Source organism: Sarcophilus harrisii, chromosome 6 (assembly GCF_902635505.1).
Source record: "Sarcophilus harrisii chromosome 6, mSarHar1.11, whole genome shotgun sequence".
NCBI lineage: Eukaryota > Metazoa > Chordata > Mammalia > Dasyuromorphia > Dasyuridae > Sarcophilus > Sarcophilus harrisii.
The window spans coordinates 193859735-193877022 of NC_045431.1; the positions used below are offsets into that span (position 1 = coordinate 193859735).

The following is a 17288-nucleotide window of genomic DNA, read 5'->3' on the forward strand; positions in this document are numbered from 1 at the left end:
TGGCCTCCTTTGCTATGGCCGGCCCTCTACACCCCCCACCCCACGAGTTTCCACCCGCTGCCTGCAGTTCCCGGAATGCTCTTCCTCCTCATCTTCGCCTTCTGGCTTCCCTCCCTACTTGTTGTCTCAGTTAAAAGTCCTATTTTCTACCAGACGCAGCCCTTGACCTTTTCTCGGAGATTATTCACAGTTTATTCTTTAACATCCAGATTTGTTTATATGTTGTCTTTCCCATTATATTACGAGCTCTTTGAGAAGAGGGACTTCTTTTGGCCTTTCGTTGTAAACCCAGTACTCAGCACACTACGTGCATGATCCATAGTAGGCTCTTAATAAATACTGGTTGACAGATAAACCACTTCAGTCCCAAATCACAAGTGGTTACAAAGTGTCCCTCTCGGTGTTTATAAACTGTCTCTCACCGTGAGCTCTAGTTACAAAATGACCTTCCCCAGGGCGCCCCATCGCTGGGCAGAGACCCTAGAAGGAAATGAGGTTCACGCACAGCCAGATATCTGGAAGGCTCTGAGATCTGAGACCCCAAACCGGCTTTTCCGAAGCGCTCCAGGTGCTGCGGCTCTTGGCACCGGACCCCCTCCTGCCCCCCGGTCCCGCCTCCTCCCTTCTCCCTTCCACACGCACACCCACTTCCCCGCTCTTTCTTTCCAGATCCCCGCCTCCCCACTCGGAGTGGGCTGGATTGGGTCGGTGCCGGCCGGGTGGCGTCACGCTGTGAAGGAGACACCCACGTGCGGCATGGAGGCGGGAGGCTGGGGCCGGGAGGTGGACGCTGGCAAAGCGATAAGCCGGGGACCCCGGGTGGAGCCCAAGACCGCGCCTGGGCTGTGACGTGGGCTCCTCCGGCCGCACCGGTCCCGCGCCGCAGCCGACTTCGAGCCACAAGGCGCCGGGGGGAGTCTTCCTGCCAAGTCCCTTCTTCCCGCGGGGATGCCGGACGTCGGCCCTGGTAACCCGGAGACCCCTCCGGCGGTGGGGAGCGCCGAACCCAGCGCTCTGAGCCGCCTGCCCCACTACCAGACCTACAAGCGGCGGTGGTTCTTCCTTGTGGTCGTCTCCTTGCTCAACTGCTCCAATGCTATGGTGCGGAGCCGGGGACGCGGGGGGGCGGGAGCAGGGGAGGCCGACACCCCAGGATCGGGAGCGGGCTGGCCGGGCCTCTCCTCACGGGAACCCCAGAGCTGGGCGGCGGGCGGGGCGGAGGCACCCAGAGACTTAGTCCGATCGGAAACCAGCCACTTCTGTCTCATGCTGTTCTGTGGGCTGTGCAAAGAAGCAGGAACTGGAGTGAGTCGTCAGGCCCAGACGGGGAAGAGGGGGAAACCGAGGCCCAGAGAGGGGAAGGAACGTGCTTGCAGGACTGAGATCCCAGCTCTCTGTCTTCCAGCTGTGGGATGGAGGAGCGGAGCTAGTCATCTGCTGAGCATGCTAGGATGTGGGAGAGGGCAGGAAGCCCCCAGAAAGGCTTAGATGTGGGACCTGAATGTACCTTTATTAAATTGCCTTCTGAGGGGCAGCTAGTTAGTTGGTGCAGTGGATAGACCACCAGCCCTGAAGTCTGGTCTCAAATACTTAACACTTCCTAGCTGGTGACCCTGGGCAAGTCATTTAACCCCAAGTGCCTCAGAAAAAAAAAAATTCCTTCTGGATCTAATCTAGACCTGTGAGGAAGCTCCCACTGCTATTGCTGATCCCCTAACTATCTTGCAATTAGAAATGAAACTCTTATTGAGTTGCCTAAGGACAACTTATCCTTATCCTAAGGATATTGAGAGACTGCTACTACCGTCTCAGGGTCATGTAATCACCAACTATCAGAAACAAGCCTTGAGTCCAGGTCTTGCCGACTCCAAAACCATCTCTCTGTCCACTATACTATGAGGCTTGTGTAGTCTGAACCAACAGTTCTTCTTTCTAAAAACCCAACTTAGATTATTGGCCATCTAGGAAACCTCCTGTTTCTCTGGTGGTTATGACCTTTCACTTCTGGTCTAATACAGGTCTTTGTCTTGTAGAGAAGTACAAGAAGTAGAGAAGTACAAGTACAAGACAGTACAATACAAGAAGTACAAGTACAAGTGAGGCTGCTTGGTGGCCTTAGACTAGCTATGTGACCCTAAACTAGTCACTTGACCCCTGTTTGCCTCAGTTTCCCTGATTGTCAAATGTCAGTTTGTCAAATCATAAGATTGCCTATCCCTTATGGTTGTTTAGAGGATCAAATGAAAATATTTGTAAAACAACATTGTAGTACAAAGGGGAGCTCCAGGCCTGGAGTCAAGAAGACTTATTATTTTCCTGAGTTTAAATTTGGCCTTATTATTAGCTGTGACATTGTTTGCCTCAGTTTCTTTGTCTGTAAAATGTAAAGAAAGAAATGGCAAAACACTCTGGTATTGTTGCCTAGAAAACCCGAAATGGGGTCATGAGGAGTCAGACATGACTGAACAACCACAAAATATACTAGTGTTGTGATAGTTAGTATGACAGTTCTCCTTTTGTCTTGTCTTTCTACCAGAATCCATGAGATTAGAGGCCTACCCTTATTTATACACCCACCCAGCACCATGTTTGGTGTATATTAGGCATTTAATGGATATTTGTTGTGGGCTTGTGGAACCTTTATAGTCTCTTAGTACAAGTGAGGGAAGTTTCCTTCTCTCCCCAGTCTTGCCACAACTCTATTGGATGAAATTTTAAAAGGATCTAATGCATCAGAATCCACCCAGCAGGGCTTCTTCCAGTGGGGATGTGTGTATGAGGGGTAAGGGATATGTTGATTTTTTCTGAGCACTGTGGGCATTGTATGCTGGGGAGTATATCAGAAGACTGTCAGTGCCTGGATCTTGCACATGTTCTATTTCAGAGGAATTTCACCCTTACAATAGAGCTTTGTCATATCTTGGACGGTCTCAACTTTTTCTCTCTAGGACAAGGATCCTTTCCTCTTATAGGATAGAGCAATGCAATATACTAATAGAGCAACATTTTTATCAATCATATACCAGCTGTGCAAAAGATATGCTAAATCACATTGGGAGTTTAGATGAGATATGGCTGTTGCCCTTAGATGAGATACTAATAGAGTGATAAGACACCATCTCAGTATACATACAGCTTAGAGAGCTGTAAAAGTGCCAAAAGGAAGGTATTGAATTGGAGTTGGGGTGTTGAGAAGAATCCAAAAAGAAAAGAAAAACTATCTTAAAAAAAACTGGGTTTTTCTTCTAGCGGCGGCTAGAAGAAATGGATAGAACACTGGCTCTGAAATGAAAACACTGAGTTCAAATGGCCTCAAACATGTCACAGTTATTAGCTGTGTGATCCTGAGCAAGTCACTTAACTCCAAATTACCTGTGGGTTTCCCCCACTCCCCTCAAAAAAGGGGCAATTAAGAACTGAACTGATAAAACGGAAGTAGTCAGGGAAAGATGAAGAGAAGAAATTGTAGGACTAAGGAACAGGATAAGCACAGCACAAAGCCATATGGTAAATTTGCTTGGAGAATGGGGTGCAATAGATGGTCAGAAATTGTCCATTATTAGGAATCTGCAATTAAAAAGATAAGGGGAGAGACCACTAATTAATACTAGCATTTCCTACTTAAGTACTTCTTCTCTGGTCTCAGAATCTCCCAATCATAAACTGACTAGATTGTCAGGAGGTTTTCTATCTGTGTGTGAACAATATACATTAACTAAGAAAAGAGAGGACATTCTTTAATTCAGGTCACCTAGCTCTGTGACCCTAAACTAGTTACTTGACATAGATAAGATAGGTTTTTACTAGGGTTTGACATTTGGCAAAGAGAAATGATAGAGAGATGTACAGTTAGATAGTCAGGCTTCTTGGTAAGTGGTTTGCATATCAGAGAGAGAGTGAGGAGACAACGAGTCATAGGCAGAAATGGGGTGAAGTTAGAGAGAAGAGCATATTGCGGGGAAAGACAATAAGCTAATTTTTGGACATGTTGACTTTAGGATGCTGATGGTATAGCCAGGTGGAGATGGATTAGTAGATCTAGTATATGCACTGTTACTTCCCTTGTTCTAAACCAGAAGTCCTCAAACTTTTTAAATAGGGGGCCAGTTCACTGTCCCTCAGACTGTTGGAGGGCTGGACTATAGCAAAAACAAAAACTTTGTTTTGTGGGCCTTTAAATAAAGAAACTTCATAGCCCTGGGTGAAGGGGATAAACATCCTCAGCTGCTGCGTCTGGCCCGCGGGCCGTAGTTTGAGGACCCCTGTTCTAAACCTTGGGACTCCTGTTCCAAATTCTGTTCTACCCACTCTGTGTTAGCAGATAATCCTTGCTCTCCCCTGTGCCCACCTTTCCCCCTGGCCTTGGCACATCTGTTGCCCTCCCCCATTCCCTGTTCCCACCTTATTTGGGAGACTGGAATTGACTAATTCCATTGCTATTATTTACAAAGAGGCATTCAACTCTCCAAGATTTATTTCCTCCACACCTGGCCCTCACTGATACCATCAACTTGGCTTCTACATGGATTAATCAAATAGGAGTGGTGCCAGAGTAACTAGGGCCATTCCACCTGCTGCCCAAGTGTCTTTTCCCTGGATAATAACAAGGGTGTGGGGACAGAATTTCATCACTGAGAATTCATGAATCATTAATCCTTCTGGAGTGTTTGGCAAAGCAATGCTACCTATTCTTTCTAAGACTTTGTTAGTTTGGCTACTCAGAGTCAGAGAATGTGTCTAACTGTGACCAGCTTTCTCCTCTTTGGATAGCATAAACTCCAAGTTAATGTATCATTACTTTTTCTCCCAAAAGGTTTCTATTTTTTCCTAAGACTGATTTTGGAGCAAAAGGACCTGGATTCATATGCTGACTTTGCTGCTTATTTCTGAGTCATTTAACCACCCTAGACCTAAGTTTCATCGTCTGTTAAATAAGTGGCTCAGATCTCCAAAGTCCCTTCTAGCTAAACTGCTTGAACTATGAGTCCACTCGTCTTCAGGACAGAAATATATTGTTGTGTCATGCAATGTTTTCATTGGTTGTTCACCATTTTTGGAACTCTTCCTCCACATTTCCATTTCCTAGTTTCTCTGGCTTCTTTTAGGTTTTAGCAAAAGTCCTGCCCAAAGTCTTTCCCAATTCTTAATGCCTTCCCTCTGAGATTATCTCTGATTTATTCAAAGTTGTTTGTATATTGCCCCTTTCCCATGAGATTATAAGCTCCTTGATTGATATAACTTCATGTACTTATGCAAGTAGTATATATCTTGCACATGGTGTTATTCATTTGTTTGAGTCATGTCTGACACTTTATAACCCCCTTTGAGGTTTTCTTGGCAGGGAAACTGGAGTGGTTCGCCATTTCTTTCTTCAGCCCATTTATAGATTAGGAAATTGAGGCACATAATGACTTGCATAGGATCCCATAGGCAGAAAGCAGAGGCCAGGTTTTTCTGATTCCATGCTCAGTGCCACCTCGCTGCCCATTGCCTGACACATAGTCGGTGCTTAATAAATGCTAGATGACTGGCAAGCTGTATACACTTTTGATTCTGCCCCTAGGATATTCTTTTTTTCTTCTTTGAGTCTTGGGTCAAGTACTTTGTCCTTCATTTCTCTTCAGTGGGAATCTCATTCATTTGCTCCACTTTGTCACAGATGACTCAGTCCTGAGTCTGCATCTCCAGTTCCCTTCAGAATGTCTTCCTACACGATGTAAAGAGTGTAAGATTCTTGTGATCCTTGTGATCCTTACTTGCTACTTACTGTGTATACGAGTAGTTAGTTATTCATTAGACCTCGGTTTTCTCATGTATAAAATGAAGGGCTTGGAGTAGATTACCTATAAGACCCTTTCTAGTTCTGAATCTATCTTATGTTTTCTATCTTGATTTACTGCTAGTTCTCCAAAGTTGGGATGTTCCAGATGGAAGAAAGTTTGGTGGAACTGGAGAATGTTTAACCTAGAGAAAAGAAGATTTAATTGGGGATGGAGAGGGGAAGACACAGTAGCTTTCAAATGTTTGAAAGGCTGTTATGGCAATTGCATGGAGGCACATTTTGACTCAACATAAGGAAAATGTTTCTAACAATTTTGAGTTGCCTAAAACGATGGGATAGGCTGTTTCTAAATATGGGAGTTTCCCATCAGCCCTTTAAGGGCTGAATGGCCTTTGCTCAGGATGTCATGGAAGGATTCCTATTTAGGGAATGGCTCAGAATTTTTTATCTCTCCAAATCAGTTGTCCTCTTAACTTCCTTGTTTCTTTTGATGGCACTACCAACCTTCCAGGCTCATTGCCTCAAAATCACATACAAAATATATTCTTCCTTCTTCCTCTCTTCTCATACTCTATTGGTTTCTAAGTCCAGTTGTTTCCGTCACCACAATTTATCTCATATCTATCCCTTCCATTCCCCTCAGTTGCTCTGTTTCAGGCCTATCACCTCACATCTGGACAACAGTGTCATCATGTTAGTCTCTCCCTCTCCAAACCTTCCCACTCATGATGCCAGTTGGAACAGTCAGTTCTCTGTCACTCTCAAAAACCTTTAAGTTGCTTCCCACTGACTAGAATAGAATTTAGTTTGGCATCCAAAGCCCTTCATGATCTATTTCTAACCTCCCACTTTGTCAGCCTGCTCTCCCACTGTTTCCCTACAGAAACCTTTCAGCCATATTAAGCTCCTCATTTCTCTTTACCTTCCAGGGTTGTTTTTTCTCCTTATGTTTCTCCTCCTGCCTTCACCCTCTGCTTTCCCTCTCTGAATCCTGTTCATTCTTCAGGAGCCGGATTGTCCCACCATTTCCACGATGCCTTCCATGGCCCAGTCACTGACCCAAAAGCAGAGGCCGATTGGCCACTCAATAGGTAGGCTAAGGTAGCATACTACCAGATGGTTGCTAAGGACCCTTTCAATGGTCAGGTTGCATTATTCTGTAATTCATAAACAGCTGCCACTGATTTCCATTAAGCCTTTGCTATGCTTCAGACCCACATTGACACTGGAACAGGAATAAACCACATTATACAAGTAACAAGAATTTTGGATTTGAAATCATGGGACCCGTGTTCAAATTTGAATTCTTCTGTTTTCTGTGTGACCTTACTTTTAGTTAGTTACCCTCTCTGGCCCACAATATCCTCATCTACAAAATGAGGAGGCTTTGATCTCTGATGTAAAACCTGGATCTAAATATGTGATTCCATGTTTGTCTGGCCTGTGGTTGTTTTCCCTTTTTGAGGAAGACATGTCTTTAACACAGACCCTGGATGTAGTATTGGTCCATTCATAATCTTCCTGGGCCCTGCCTCCTTTCCAATTTCCCCCATCCCTCCCTCACTCCCATGTACACCAAAATACCTGTCCTGCCTCCTAAGAACAGGACCTCATGCCTAAACAGGATGAAAGTTTTCTTGGAAAATTGAACTCCTAAGGCCCTTTCCTCTTTATGTTTTTTTTTTTTAAATTTTCCTTTTGTATTTTTTTATTTTAAAATACAAAATGAGAAAAGAAAAAACAAACATTGCCATGTACACAGCAGATCATAAAAGAGTATTCAATGTAAAACAATGAATTTCCATTTCAAGAAAACTTATATAATAAATATTATATCTTGTTTTCAAAGCTACCCAGCTTTTCTTTGCTTTCTTGTTGTTTTTCTTTTGTTCTTTTCTGTGCACGTTTAACTTTATTTTTTTTAGTCCTTCCTCTCATCCAATTAAGCTTGGAGATATATATGTATATGTGTAAATATATGCACATACATATACGTACATACATATATGTATATACCCTCATATATATATATATATATATATATATATATATATATATATATGATCAATGCTTATTTCTTCCTATCATTTGAAGGTGGATTGTATCTCCCTTTATAAGTCCAAGTCTTTTCATGCTTTTTTAAATCATGTAACATTTCATTTCTTACATCATAGCAAAATTCCAATCCAATCACATCTTATCTGAGAAGATATCTATCTGAGAGATTATCTATGAAGGTTCCCTGCCACCAATTTTCTGCATTTCTTTTATTCCTGGCTACATAGGTTTTATTTATACAAGAATTTTGAAATTTAAAATAATTAAAATTATCCTTTTTATATTTCAACAATGTATAATTATATATATATAAAAATATAAATCTTATAATATAATTTAGAGTCTGATACTGATGAATCTCTTCCTTTATATCTTTTTTTCCCCTTGGTTTCTTTGAAGTTCTTGACCTTTTTCTAACTCAGTGAAATAATTTTTGTAATATAATTGGAATGGCCTTGAATAATTAGATTAAATAGGTAAAGTTGTCATTCAAAAAATTATATTAGTTTTACCTTAATCATGAGAAGTAAATATTATGTAATTATTTATACCTGAGTTGATTTGTATAAAAATATTTTATGTTTATGTTCATATAGTTCCTCTCTCTATTTTAGTAGACATATGCTCAGGTATTTTATACTGTCTAAATATTTGGTAAGTAAATGGTCTGAAATGATATTGAATAATATTGCTGATATAATGTAGTTTTTTTTATTTTTCACTTTTGATTAAATCTAATTTAACTTTGTCTGAGATCATGATTACCATTCTTGCTTTTTTACACACTAAATTCTACTCCTGCCTTTTATTTTATCTTTGTGTATATCTTTCACTTTAAAATATTTCCTGAAAGCAACATATTGTTAAATTAAATTTTTTAATCTATCTAGTTCTGTTTTATTGGAAAATTCATCACATTCACTTTCTAAGCTACAATTACATGTTGTATATTTTTTCCTTCCTTTCCCCCCTCACCATCCTAATTTATTACCCTATTTATCCAATCCCTCCTCATTTCTTTGCTTTTACTTCCATTAATGTAATTAAGCTGTAGTCCCAAGATATGGGGAATAATGCCCCATGCTGCAGGTCCTTCTTACTGTTACTTTCTGAAGTCTGTCTTGGGCCACACTTTGGGCTCTCCTCTCCACTCCTAAGCCCCAACCACAGTGTGCAGCATATGATCTTGCCCCTGCCTTGCCCTTTTATTCCTTAACCTGAGGCCCTTCCTTACTCTCACCCCCAATCTCCTTGCCATCTTCTTTCTTGCTGAATTTAGAAGCTTTTATATATACTCTTCTAGATATGTATGATGTTCCCTCTTTAACCCATTCCCTATAAAAGTAAGGTTCCAGCACTACCCACTCTCCCCTCTATAGCTTCTTCTATATCAATTTTTCTTTTTATGCTTCATTTGTATGAGACATGTAGTCCTTTTGTTTTCTCCCTACACATTTTTTAAAATTCACTTTATCATACTTAGTTCAGTCTAAGCATTTCTTTCAAACTACCCAAATGATGATGACAATCATAAAAGTACTGCTAATATTGTCACATATATGAAGTAAATAATTTGACCTTATTAAATCCAATATAACTGGTCTTTGATGTCTACCTTATATTTTTCCTGAATGTTATATGTCGAATTTTCCATTAAGTTCTGCTTTATTGTGTGTCACAAATACCTATAAATCTTTCAATTTGTTGAATTTTTTTTTATTCAGGATTATACTTAACTTTGCTGTATAATAATAACCCCAGATCTTTTACTGTGCAGAATATAGTATGCTAAAATCTTTGATCCTTCAACATGGTAGCTGGTAGATAATTCTTATTGTAGTGCTATGATATTAAATTAAAATTTTCTTTTTTTGTTGTTTTGTTTCCAGTTCTTTCTCTTTAACCTGAGAACTTTGAAACTTGACTATGATATTCCTGTAATTTTTCCTCTAGGAATCTCTTACAGGTGGTAATTGGTAATTTTTTTTTATTTCTACTTTGTCTTCTTGTTCTAGAACTTTAGGGGAATTTTCTTGATAATTTTTTTATAATATTGTTTCAAGATTCTTTTTTTTAAATCATAATTTTCAGGTAGTCCAATTATTTTTATATTATTTCTTCTGGTCTGTTTTCTAGGTCCAGAAAGTGAAACATTTATTTCACTTTCTCTTCTATTTTTTCATTTTTTAAATTCCCTTGCCCAATTCCAATTTTCAAGGAATTATTTTCTTCTTGATTTTTTGATTTTCCATTTCCACTTGATTTATTTTCATTTTCTTGGATTGCTCTTATTTTTTCCCCTTCAGTCTCTCTTATTTGCTTTTCAAAGTGCTTGTTAAATTATTCCAAGAACTCTTTTTGTGCTTGGTTCCATTTGGTGTTTCTTATTGAAAAAGGAGACTTTTTTTTTTTTTTTAGCTCCATCATCTTTCTCTAAATATGAACCCACTTCTCTATCCCCATAGAAACTGTCTGTAGTTGGGTTCTTTCTCCTTTGCTAATCATATTTATTTACTTATTATTTTATTTTGCTTTTAGCCAATATTAATGTAATTAAGTTGTAGTCCCAAGGTATGGGGAATAATGCCCCATGCTGCAGGTCCTTCTTACTGTTACTTTCTGAAGTCTGTCTTGGGCCTACCTTTGGACTCTCCTTTCCACTCCTAAGCCCCAACCACAGTGTCCAGCATATGATCTTGCCCCTGCGGTCCCTCCTGTGATTGAAACTACAGCTGTCTTCCCTGGCCCAGAACTGAAACCAGAGATTCTCTTCTCCTTCAAGTGCTCACATCCACAGGGCTTATTGGCCTTACCAGGTGTGTGCTAGCTTCTCCTCCCTGCAGCCACAGCCCAGTATGCATTTGTTCAGCACAGCTGTGCTGTGGAAACAGTGGAAAGGCACAATGACAGGAGAGGGGTTCAGGCCACTTGGATTTTTCTGGTGCAATTCTAGTTCCCGTGTTGCTCTCTGTCTCTAACAAGAGAATAACTATTTAAAAAAAATTAGTCAGTTGACATATTTTTACTGAGTTCCTCTCTTTCATGTCCTGCTCTTTGCAAGGTTAAGGGGAAAACAGGAAAAGGAGTACATTTTGTTAGATTCTTGCCTTTATGGATCTCTAACTGTTCCTTGTATGGTAAAGATGGGATCCATTGTGAACATGGGCTTACCTGTTAGGTATGGACAAATGTCATGTGAAGGAGGAGAGATCAATTTGAATTGGCTGCCTCTCTTCCTCCAACTCTGCTCAAATGCAGCCTCCTATGAGAGACCTTTCCTAGATTCCTCTTTCTCTCTCAAATTGTTAGGGTTTCTTTCTTCTAGATCCCAGCTTCTTAATCCCCATATGGGATCACTTAATTGAATGTATGAGGTCTCAAAATTATGATTTATTATCTATTAATGTTGTATACCTATTTTATTTGCCTATATACTCAGGGACACAAAATTTTCTTGGGGAAAAAGGGGTCACAAGAGGCAAAGTTTAAGAAACTCTGCTTTAGATAACTTGATATTTGCTTTGTATAAATTTTGTATTTACTTATCTATCTCTGATGGATTCTATCAACCAATAAACATTACTAAGTGCCTACTATGTGTCAGGAACTGTGCTAAACACTGGGATTCCAGAGACAAAAGGCAAGCAGCTTATACTCTAAGGCAGGGGTCCTCAAACTTTTTAAATAAGGGACCAGTTCACTGTCCCTCAGACTGTTGGAGGGCCAGACTATAGTAAAAACAAAAACTATGTTTTGTGGGCCTTTAAATAAAGAAACTTCATAGCCCTGGATGAGGAGGATAAATGTCCTCAGCTGCCACATCTGGCCCACGGGCCGTAGTTTGAGGACCCCTTAGAGTCTAAAGTATAAGGTGGGAGACTACATGCAAACAAATATATACAGAGTGAATGATGTACAGGATAAAAAGGAAATAATTAAAAGGGGGAAGGCACTGGAATTAAAAGAGGATACTCTATTTACCGGAGGGCAGGAATTTTTTCCTTTTGGTTTTATTTCTTCAGAGCCTTCATAATACCTGACGCCTAGTAAACATTTGCTAAATGATTGTTGGAGTGAGTGGGATAGAACTTTAGGCAAGATTCATGAAAGTAGGTGTTGAAAGATATATAGGATTGGGCAGGAGCAGAGGAAAGAGGAGGACTGTATTCTAGGTCGGGATGGGGCACTGAAGCATGAGTGGGCAGTGAAATCAGTGAGACTGGATTGGAGGGAACATGTTGGGGAATACAGGGAAGCAAGTTTGGATAGCTAAGAAGAACAGCTAACATTTACGTAACTCTTTCAGGTTTTCAAAGTCTGCTACAGGTACTGTCTCATTTGATCCTCAAAACTGCCCCGAGTTAAGGTATTATTATCTTTTTATTAAAGACAAGGAAACAGGTTCAGAGAGGTAAAATGATTTTCTATGGGCTCCCAGCTAATAAGTGTTCAAGGCTGGATTTGAATATAGGTCTTCCTGACTTCAAATCAAAGCTCTTTCCACTAGATAGTAGTGTCTCCTTAAAGGTAAGGTAAGGCTAGGTTGTTGAGTGTCTTAAATGTTTTTCTTTTGCTCGTAGATTGACATAATTTCATGTAATTATACAAGTATTTTTTAATTGCAAAGGGGAAGTCACATGCCTCGAGGGATGTTACCAGGCAACAAGACTGGTCTCAGAATCACAGAATATCAGAACGGGAAGGGACCTTAGTGACATCTAGTCCATTCGTCTGATTTTATAGATGGGGAAACTGACCCTAGAGAGGAACTTGGTTTGCCCACAGTCATGTAGCCCCCCAATGGTAACCCTGGGATAATACCCAGGTTTCCTGCCTCTCAGATCAGTGCTCAGGAAATGACTTCATTCCCCAGAGCAGAAGGAAGCTACGAGGCAGCCATCTCCTCCAAAGGGGCTCGAGAGAAATTGATGTTTTGAGTTTTGTTTATTTTTGACATGCTGCCAATAAGTAACACTTCCCCCTTTCACTTCACTTCTCAGGAATACATGCCCCACCACTTCCCTGCTCCCCTTATCTCTCAACAGCAAAAAAAGGGAAGTAACTTTCTTCCACCTTTTCCTTCCTTTCTACTTAAGGTCTTCTGTAGAGCTAAAATCTGATGGCTCTGCTACTTCTCTAATCTAACCTTTCCCTAATGAGCTCATTGAGGCAAGGCAGTAGGGTGAGCCGTGTCCTGCAAAAGGGAGATTGAAAACCTGGATTCTTAGTGCCAGTAAGTCACTGTGTAACTTTGACTTTTTTTTTGCTGAGGCAATTGGGGTTAAGTGACTTGCCCAGGGTCACACAGCCAGGACGGTCTAAGTGTCTGAGGCCAGATTTGAATTTAGGTCCTTCTGACTTCAGGGCTGGTGCTCTATCCACTGAATCACCTAGCTGCCCCATTGTGTAACTTTGACCAGGAACTGACCATCCCTCTCTCTGTCTCTGCTCATCAATTGCTTGTTTGGCTGAAGACTGGCCAAGCTTCCTAATACTTAGATTCTAATCACTGATCACACATCTTGTGATGATCAGTGAAGAGAAGGAATCTGAAAGCCTTGGAGATTTATAAAGTCACCCCTATGTGCGAAAGATCTTTAATTTAAATTTTAAATTAAATTAAATTAAAATTAATTTTAAAATAAAAAATAAAATTAAAATAAATTTAAAATTTAATTTAATTTAAATCTTGCTTTTAGGGACAACAAGATAACTCCCGGAGGAGAGGAGTTCAGATCGAGGGTGATAATGTGGGCTCAGGGCCAGCCCCTTCTCCCCTATGGATTTATTTGATCTCTGTTCTGATCCCTGGGTCTGCAGGACAGTGGGATCTGGCTCTCTGAACTTCTCTGGGCAGTCCCATCTCCTTCTCTCTGCCTAGAATGCCCTCCTCCCACCTGTCCCTCTATATCCCTGGAATCCCCAAGCTTCACTTGTTCTAGTGCCAGCTCTTTCAAAAGGCTTTCCCAGTTACTGTGCTTATTAGGTATGCCCTTCCCTGCACCCCTGCCCTCAGTCCTACACACACACACACACACCCCATGTGTGACTCAGCCCTGAGGGAAGGGCGTAGGCTTTGAGAGATGAACCAATTCTCTTTGGGTCTGCTGAGTCATCAGCTTTTCCTGCTGGTTTGTCATCTCCAAGCTTGAGCTCTTTAGGACTTACACCAGTTGTTTTCAGTGTGTTCCACTCTTTGTGACCCCATTTGGGGTTTTCTCAGCAAAGATACTGGAATGGCTTTCCGTTTCCTTCTCCAGTTCATTTTACAGTTGGGGAAACCGAGGCAAACAGGGTTAAGTGAGTTGCCTAGAGTTACATGGCCAATAAGTGTCTGAGGATAGATTTGAACTCAGGAAGAGGAGTCCTCTTGATTCCAGGGCTGGGGTTTTATCTACTGTACCATCCAAAACCAACCAAACAAAAAATAACCGTGCTGTTTAGGTCTGGAAGCCTCCCAGTTGTATGTATCCTGTATTTGCTTGTTTTTGAATTACTATTCTTCCCTTCCACCAGCAGAATCTAAGAACCTTGAGAGACCTGTCTCATTTTTGTATTTACGTACTCCAGTACCCACGAATGCCCCATACAGAAGGTGGCCATAACATGCTGCCGATTGAGTTGGATTCCAACATTTCCTGGGTCAGATCCTAACTCTAACACTGATTGTGTAATGAGGGGCGAATGGCAATTTCTGAGCCCTAGTTTCTTCATGGTGGACTAGGGATAATTATCCCTGTATCATCTCATATGAGATAATGTATGTAAAGTGCTTTGCAGACCTCAAAGAACTAGATGGATGCTGACTATGGCTGTATTGCACGAAGCCTTCCTGCTGTGCCTGTTCTCGGGAATCTCTGCCCTTCTAAATTACATAGTCTGGAGGCCAGCCCAGGAAGGCCTTCTTCTCGGTGCTTTTCTGTTTTTCCTCCCTGCTTCTTTTTTATCCCCAGACTGGGAGCTTCTTGGGGGCTGAGACTTTTTTAGTGTCTCCCAGGGGGAGATGCTTTTCCTAAGTGCAGGTGATCCCAGAACCTTTCCAGATCAGTGGCCAGTGATGATTTCTGGCCTTGGTTTGGCAGTTGTGTTTGATTCTAGCACCCCCAAACCCTGGATGCTGTTTAGTGTGCAGTAGACATTGCTTTTTGATTCTGGTGTTCTTCTTGGGGTGTCCCTCACAGGCATGGACACCTGCTCTTGAGCTCAATCTGCATTTCTCCCTCACCCAGGCTCATGAGGGCTCTCTCCTACTTTGCAGCTTTGGCTGAGTTTTGCCCCAGTGGCCGACAAAATTGCTCACTACTTCCAACTGTCCATTTCGGAGATTAATTGGCTGTCGCTTATCTACCTGGTGATGTCCATCCCCTTTGGCATAGTTGCTACGTGGATCCTGGATTGTTTTGGACTCAGGTTTTCAGTGAGTACCCCCTTTTTCCTTCTACAATTTTCCATTCTAATGGTTCTGATGTGTGAGTCCCTCTGACCCCTTTCACTGTGAGCTCCTAGGCACGAGGGCCATTGTTATAGTTCCTCTTCCCCTTCCTTCAGGGTCAAGTGTAGAAGTGGGTGGAGGAGCCAGGAGAGAACTGGATAAATAAGGTATACTTGTGTATCCCCCTGAAACTTCTGCTTGGGTTTTTCTTTAGTCAGGGATTGTAAAGATGTCAACCTTGGTTTAGTGAAAAGATTTGGAATCAGAGGACTTGGGTTCAAACTTAAACTCTGATATTATTTGTGTTATTTAACCTGAGGTTGTTGGACTAAACTAAGTCCCTTTTAAATTCTTGGCTCCTAAGAAAACAATGCCATGTCTTTGTTCCCTCCACTCAAAGCCCTCTCCAAGTCCAGGGCCTCTTCCAAAGTCACGAGCTCACCAGTATGTGGAAGATGTAAGAATACTCAGTCTTGGAGTAGTTTGATGACTTGCCTTGCCCCGAGTAGCTGGCAAATATCTCAAGTGTGATTTGAATCCAGGTTTTCCTAATTCCATGTACAGCACTTTATCCCTTGGGTCAGGTTCTCTCCTTAAATGGTACAAGACTTGGGAAAGATGGATCCGTGTGCTTAGGTCCAGGGCATCCTGGGCTTCTTAGTCTAGCTGGAACTTAGATCAAACTAGAGAAGGTCCCTGTTGTATGCTGTCTCTTTTCCTCACAGACGATCCTGTGTGCTTGGTTGAATACCATTGGGAGTGCCATCCGGATTTTCCCCTGCCTAAAGATTTTGAACAATTACTATTTCACGTTCTTTATGGTTGGCCAGAGCTTCTGCGCCGTGGCCCAGGTCTTGGTCGTCTTCTCTCCAGCCAAACTTGCAGCCTTGTGGTTCCCAGAACATCAGCGAGCTACGGCCAACATGATCGCCACCATGTGTGAGTATGCTCCCGGCCGAGAAGGGACGTCGGTCAGTGCATGAGCAGTTTAGAGCCTACCTTGTGCCAGGGACTGTATTAACCATGAAGGCAAAATTCAGTCCCTTCCCCTGAGGAGCTATAATCTAGGGGACGGAAGGAGGAGGGAGAGGGAGCAATAAGTAAATATGTTCAAATGACATCCTGTATACAAAATAAATGGGAAGGCACTAGAATTAGGAGGAATGGGGAAAAGCTTCCTGTAGAAGGTGCCATTCTAGGTGAGTTAGCAGGGGAAGGAAGGTCTTGGTGCTGGAAAGTTGGGAAGGTAAGCTCTCGTTTAGGAATCCTTTCTCTACTTTCATGAGGGCCAGCTATTGCTATTCCTTAAGGTCTACACAGAGGGTGAAGGCTCATGATCTCTTAAATAGGAGGTTCTACCCTTAACACCACCAAGAAGAAAATATCTAGAACATCAAATTCAAAAAACACTTATAGTTGAGGTTCTTGGTGTCTGTCTCTGTCCTAGCTACTTTGGACATTACAAGGCCTTGATGTTGAAATTATATCTTTTATCCCAATTTTTTGCACAAGCTGAATCTTATGCTTACCTTTGTATATATTATAATATATATATAAATATATATATATAATTTGTATATATTGTATATATTTTTAAACTTTTTTTTCTTTTTGTTGAGGCAATTGGGGTTAAGTTACTTGCCCAGGGTCACACAGTTATATTGTATATATTTTTAATAAATACATAGATATACTTCTTGTTTTTACTCATAGAATGTAAGCTTTCTGAGGGCAGGAGCTGTTCATTTTTGTCTTTATGTATCTCCCTGAATTTTCTGTTTGGGTTTTTCTTTACTCAGGGATTGTAAAGATGTCAACTGTGATTTAGTGAAAAGATTTGAAATCAGAGGGCTTGGGTTCAAATTTGACCTCTGACATTACTTATGTTATATAACCTGAGGTTGTTGGATTAAATGGTCTTAAAAGTTCCTTCTAAATTCTTGGTACACAAGAAAACAACACCATATCTTTGTACCCTCTATTCCGAGTTCTGTCAAGTCCAGGGCCTAACCTAGC

The 17288-nt window shown here is 41.4% G+C and overlaps 1 protein-coding gene across 1 annotated transcript in view; it reads left to right on the plus strand.

Moving 5' to 3' along the window:
• Positions 1-576: 576 nt before the first annotated feature.
• Positions 577-17288, plus strand: part of SLC49A3 (solute carrier family 49 member 3) — a 51394-nt gene continuing 34682 nt past the window's right edge. The window contains exons 1-3 of the mRNA XM_023506219.2: positions 577-1101; positions 15099-15257; positions 15998-16211. Of these exons, the coding sequence (XP_023361987.1) occupies positions 949-1101; positions 15099-15257; positions 15998-16211 (526 nt within the window). The 5' untranslated portion in view covers positions 577-948. The remainder of the gene's footprint in view (positions 1102-15098; positions 15258-15997; positions 16212-17288) is intronic.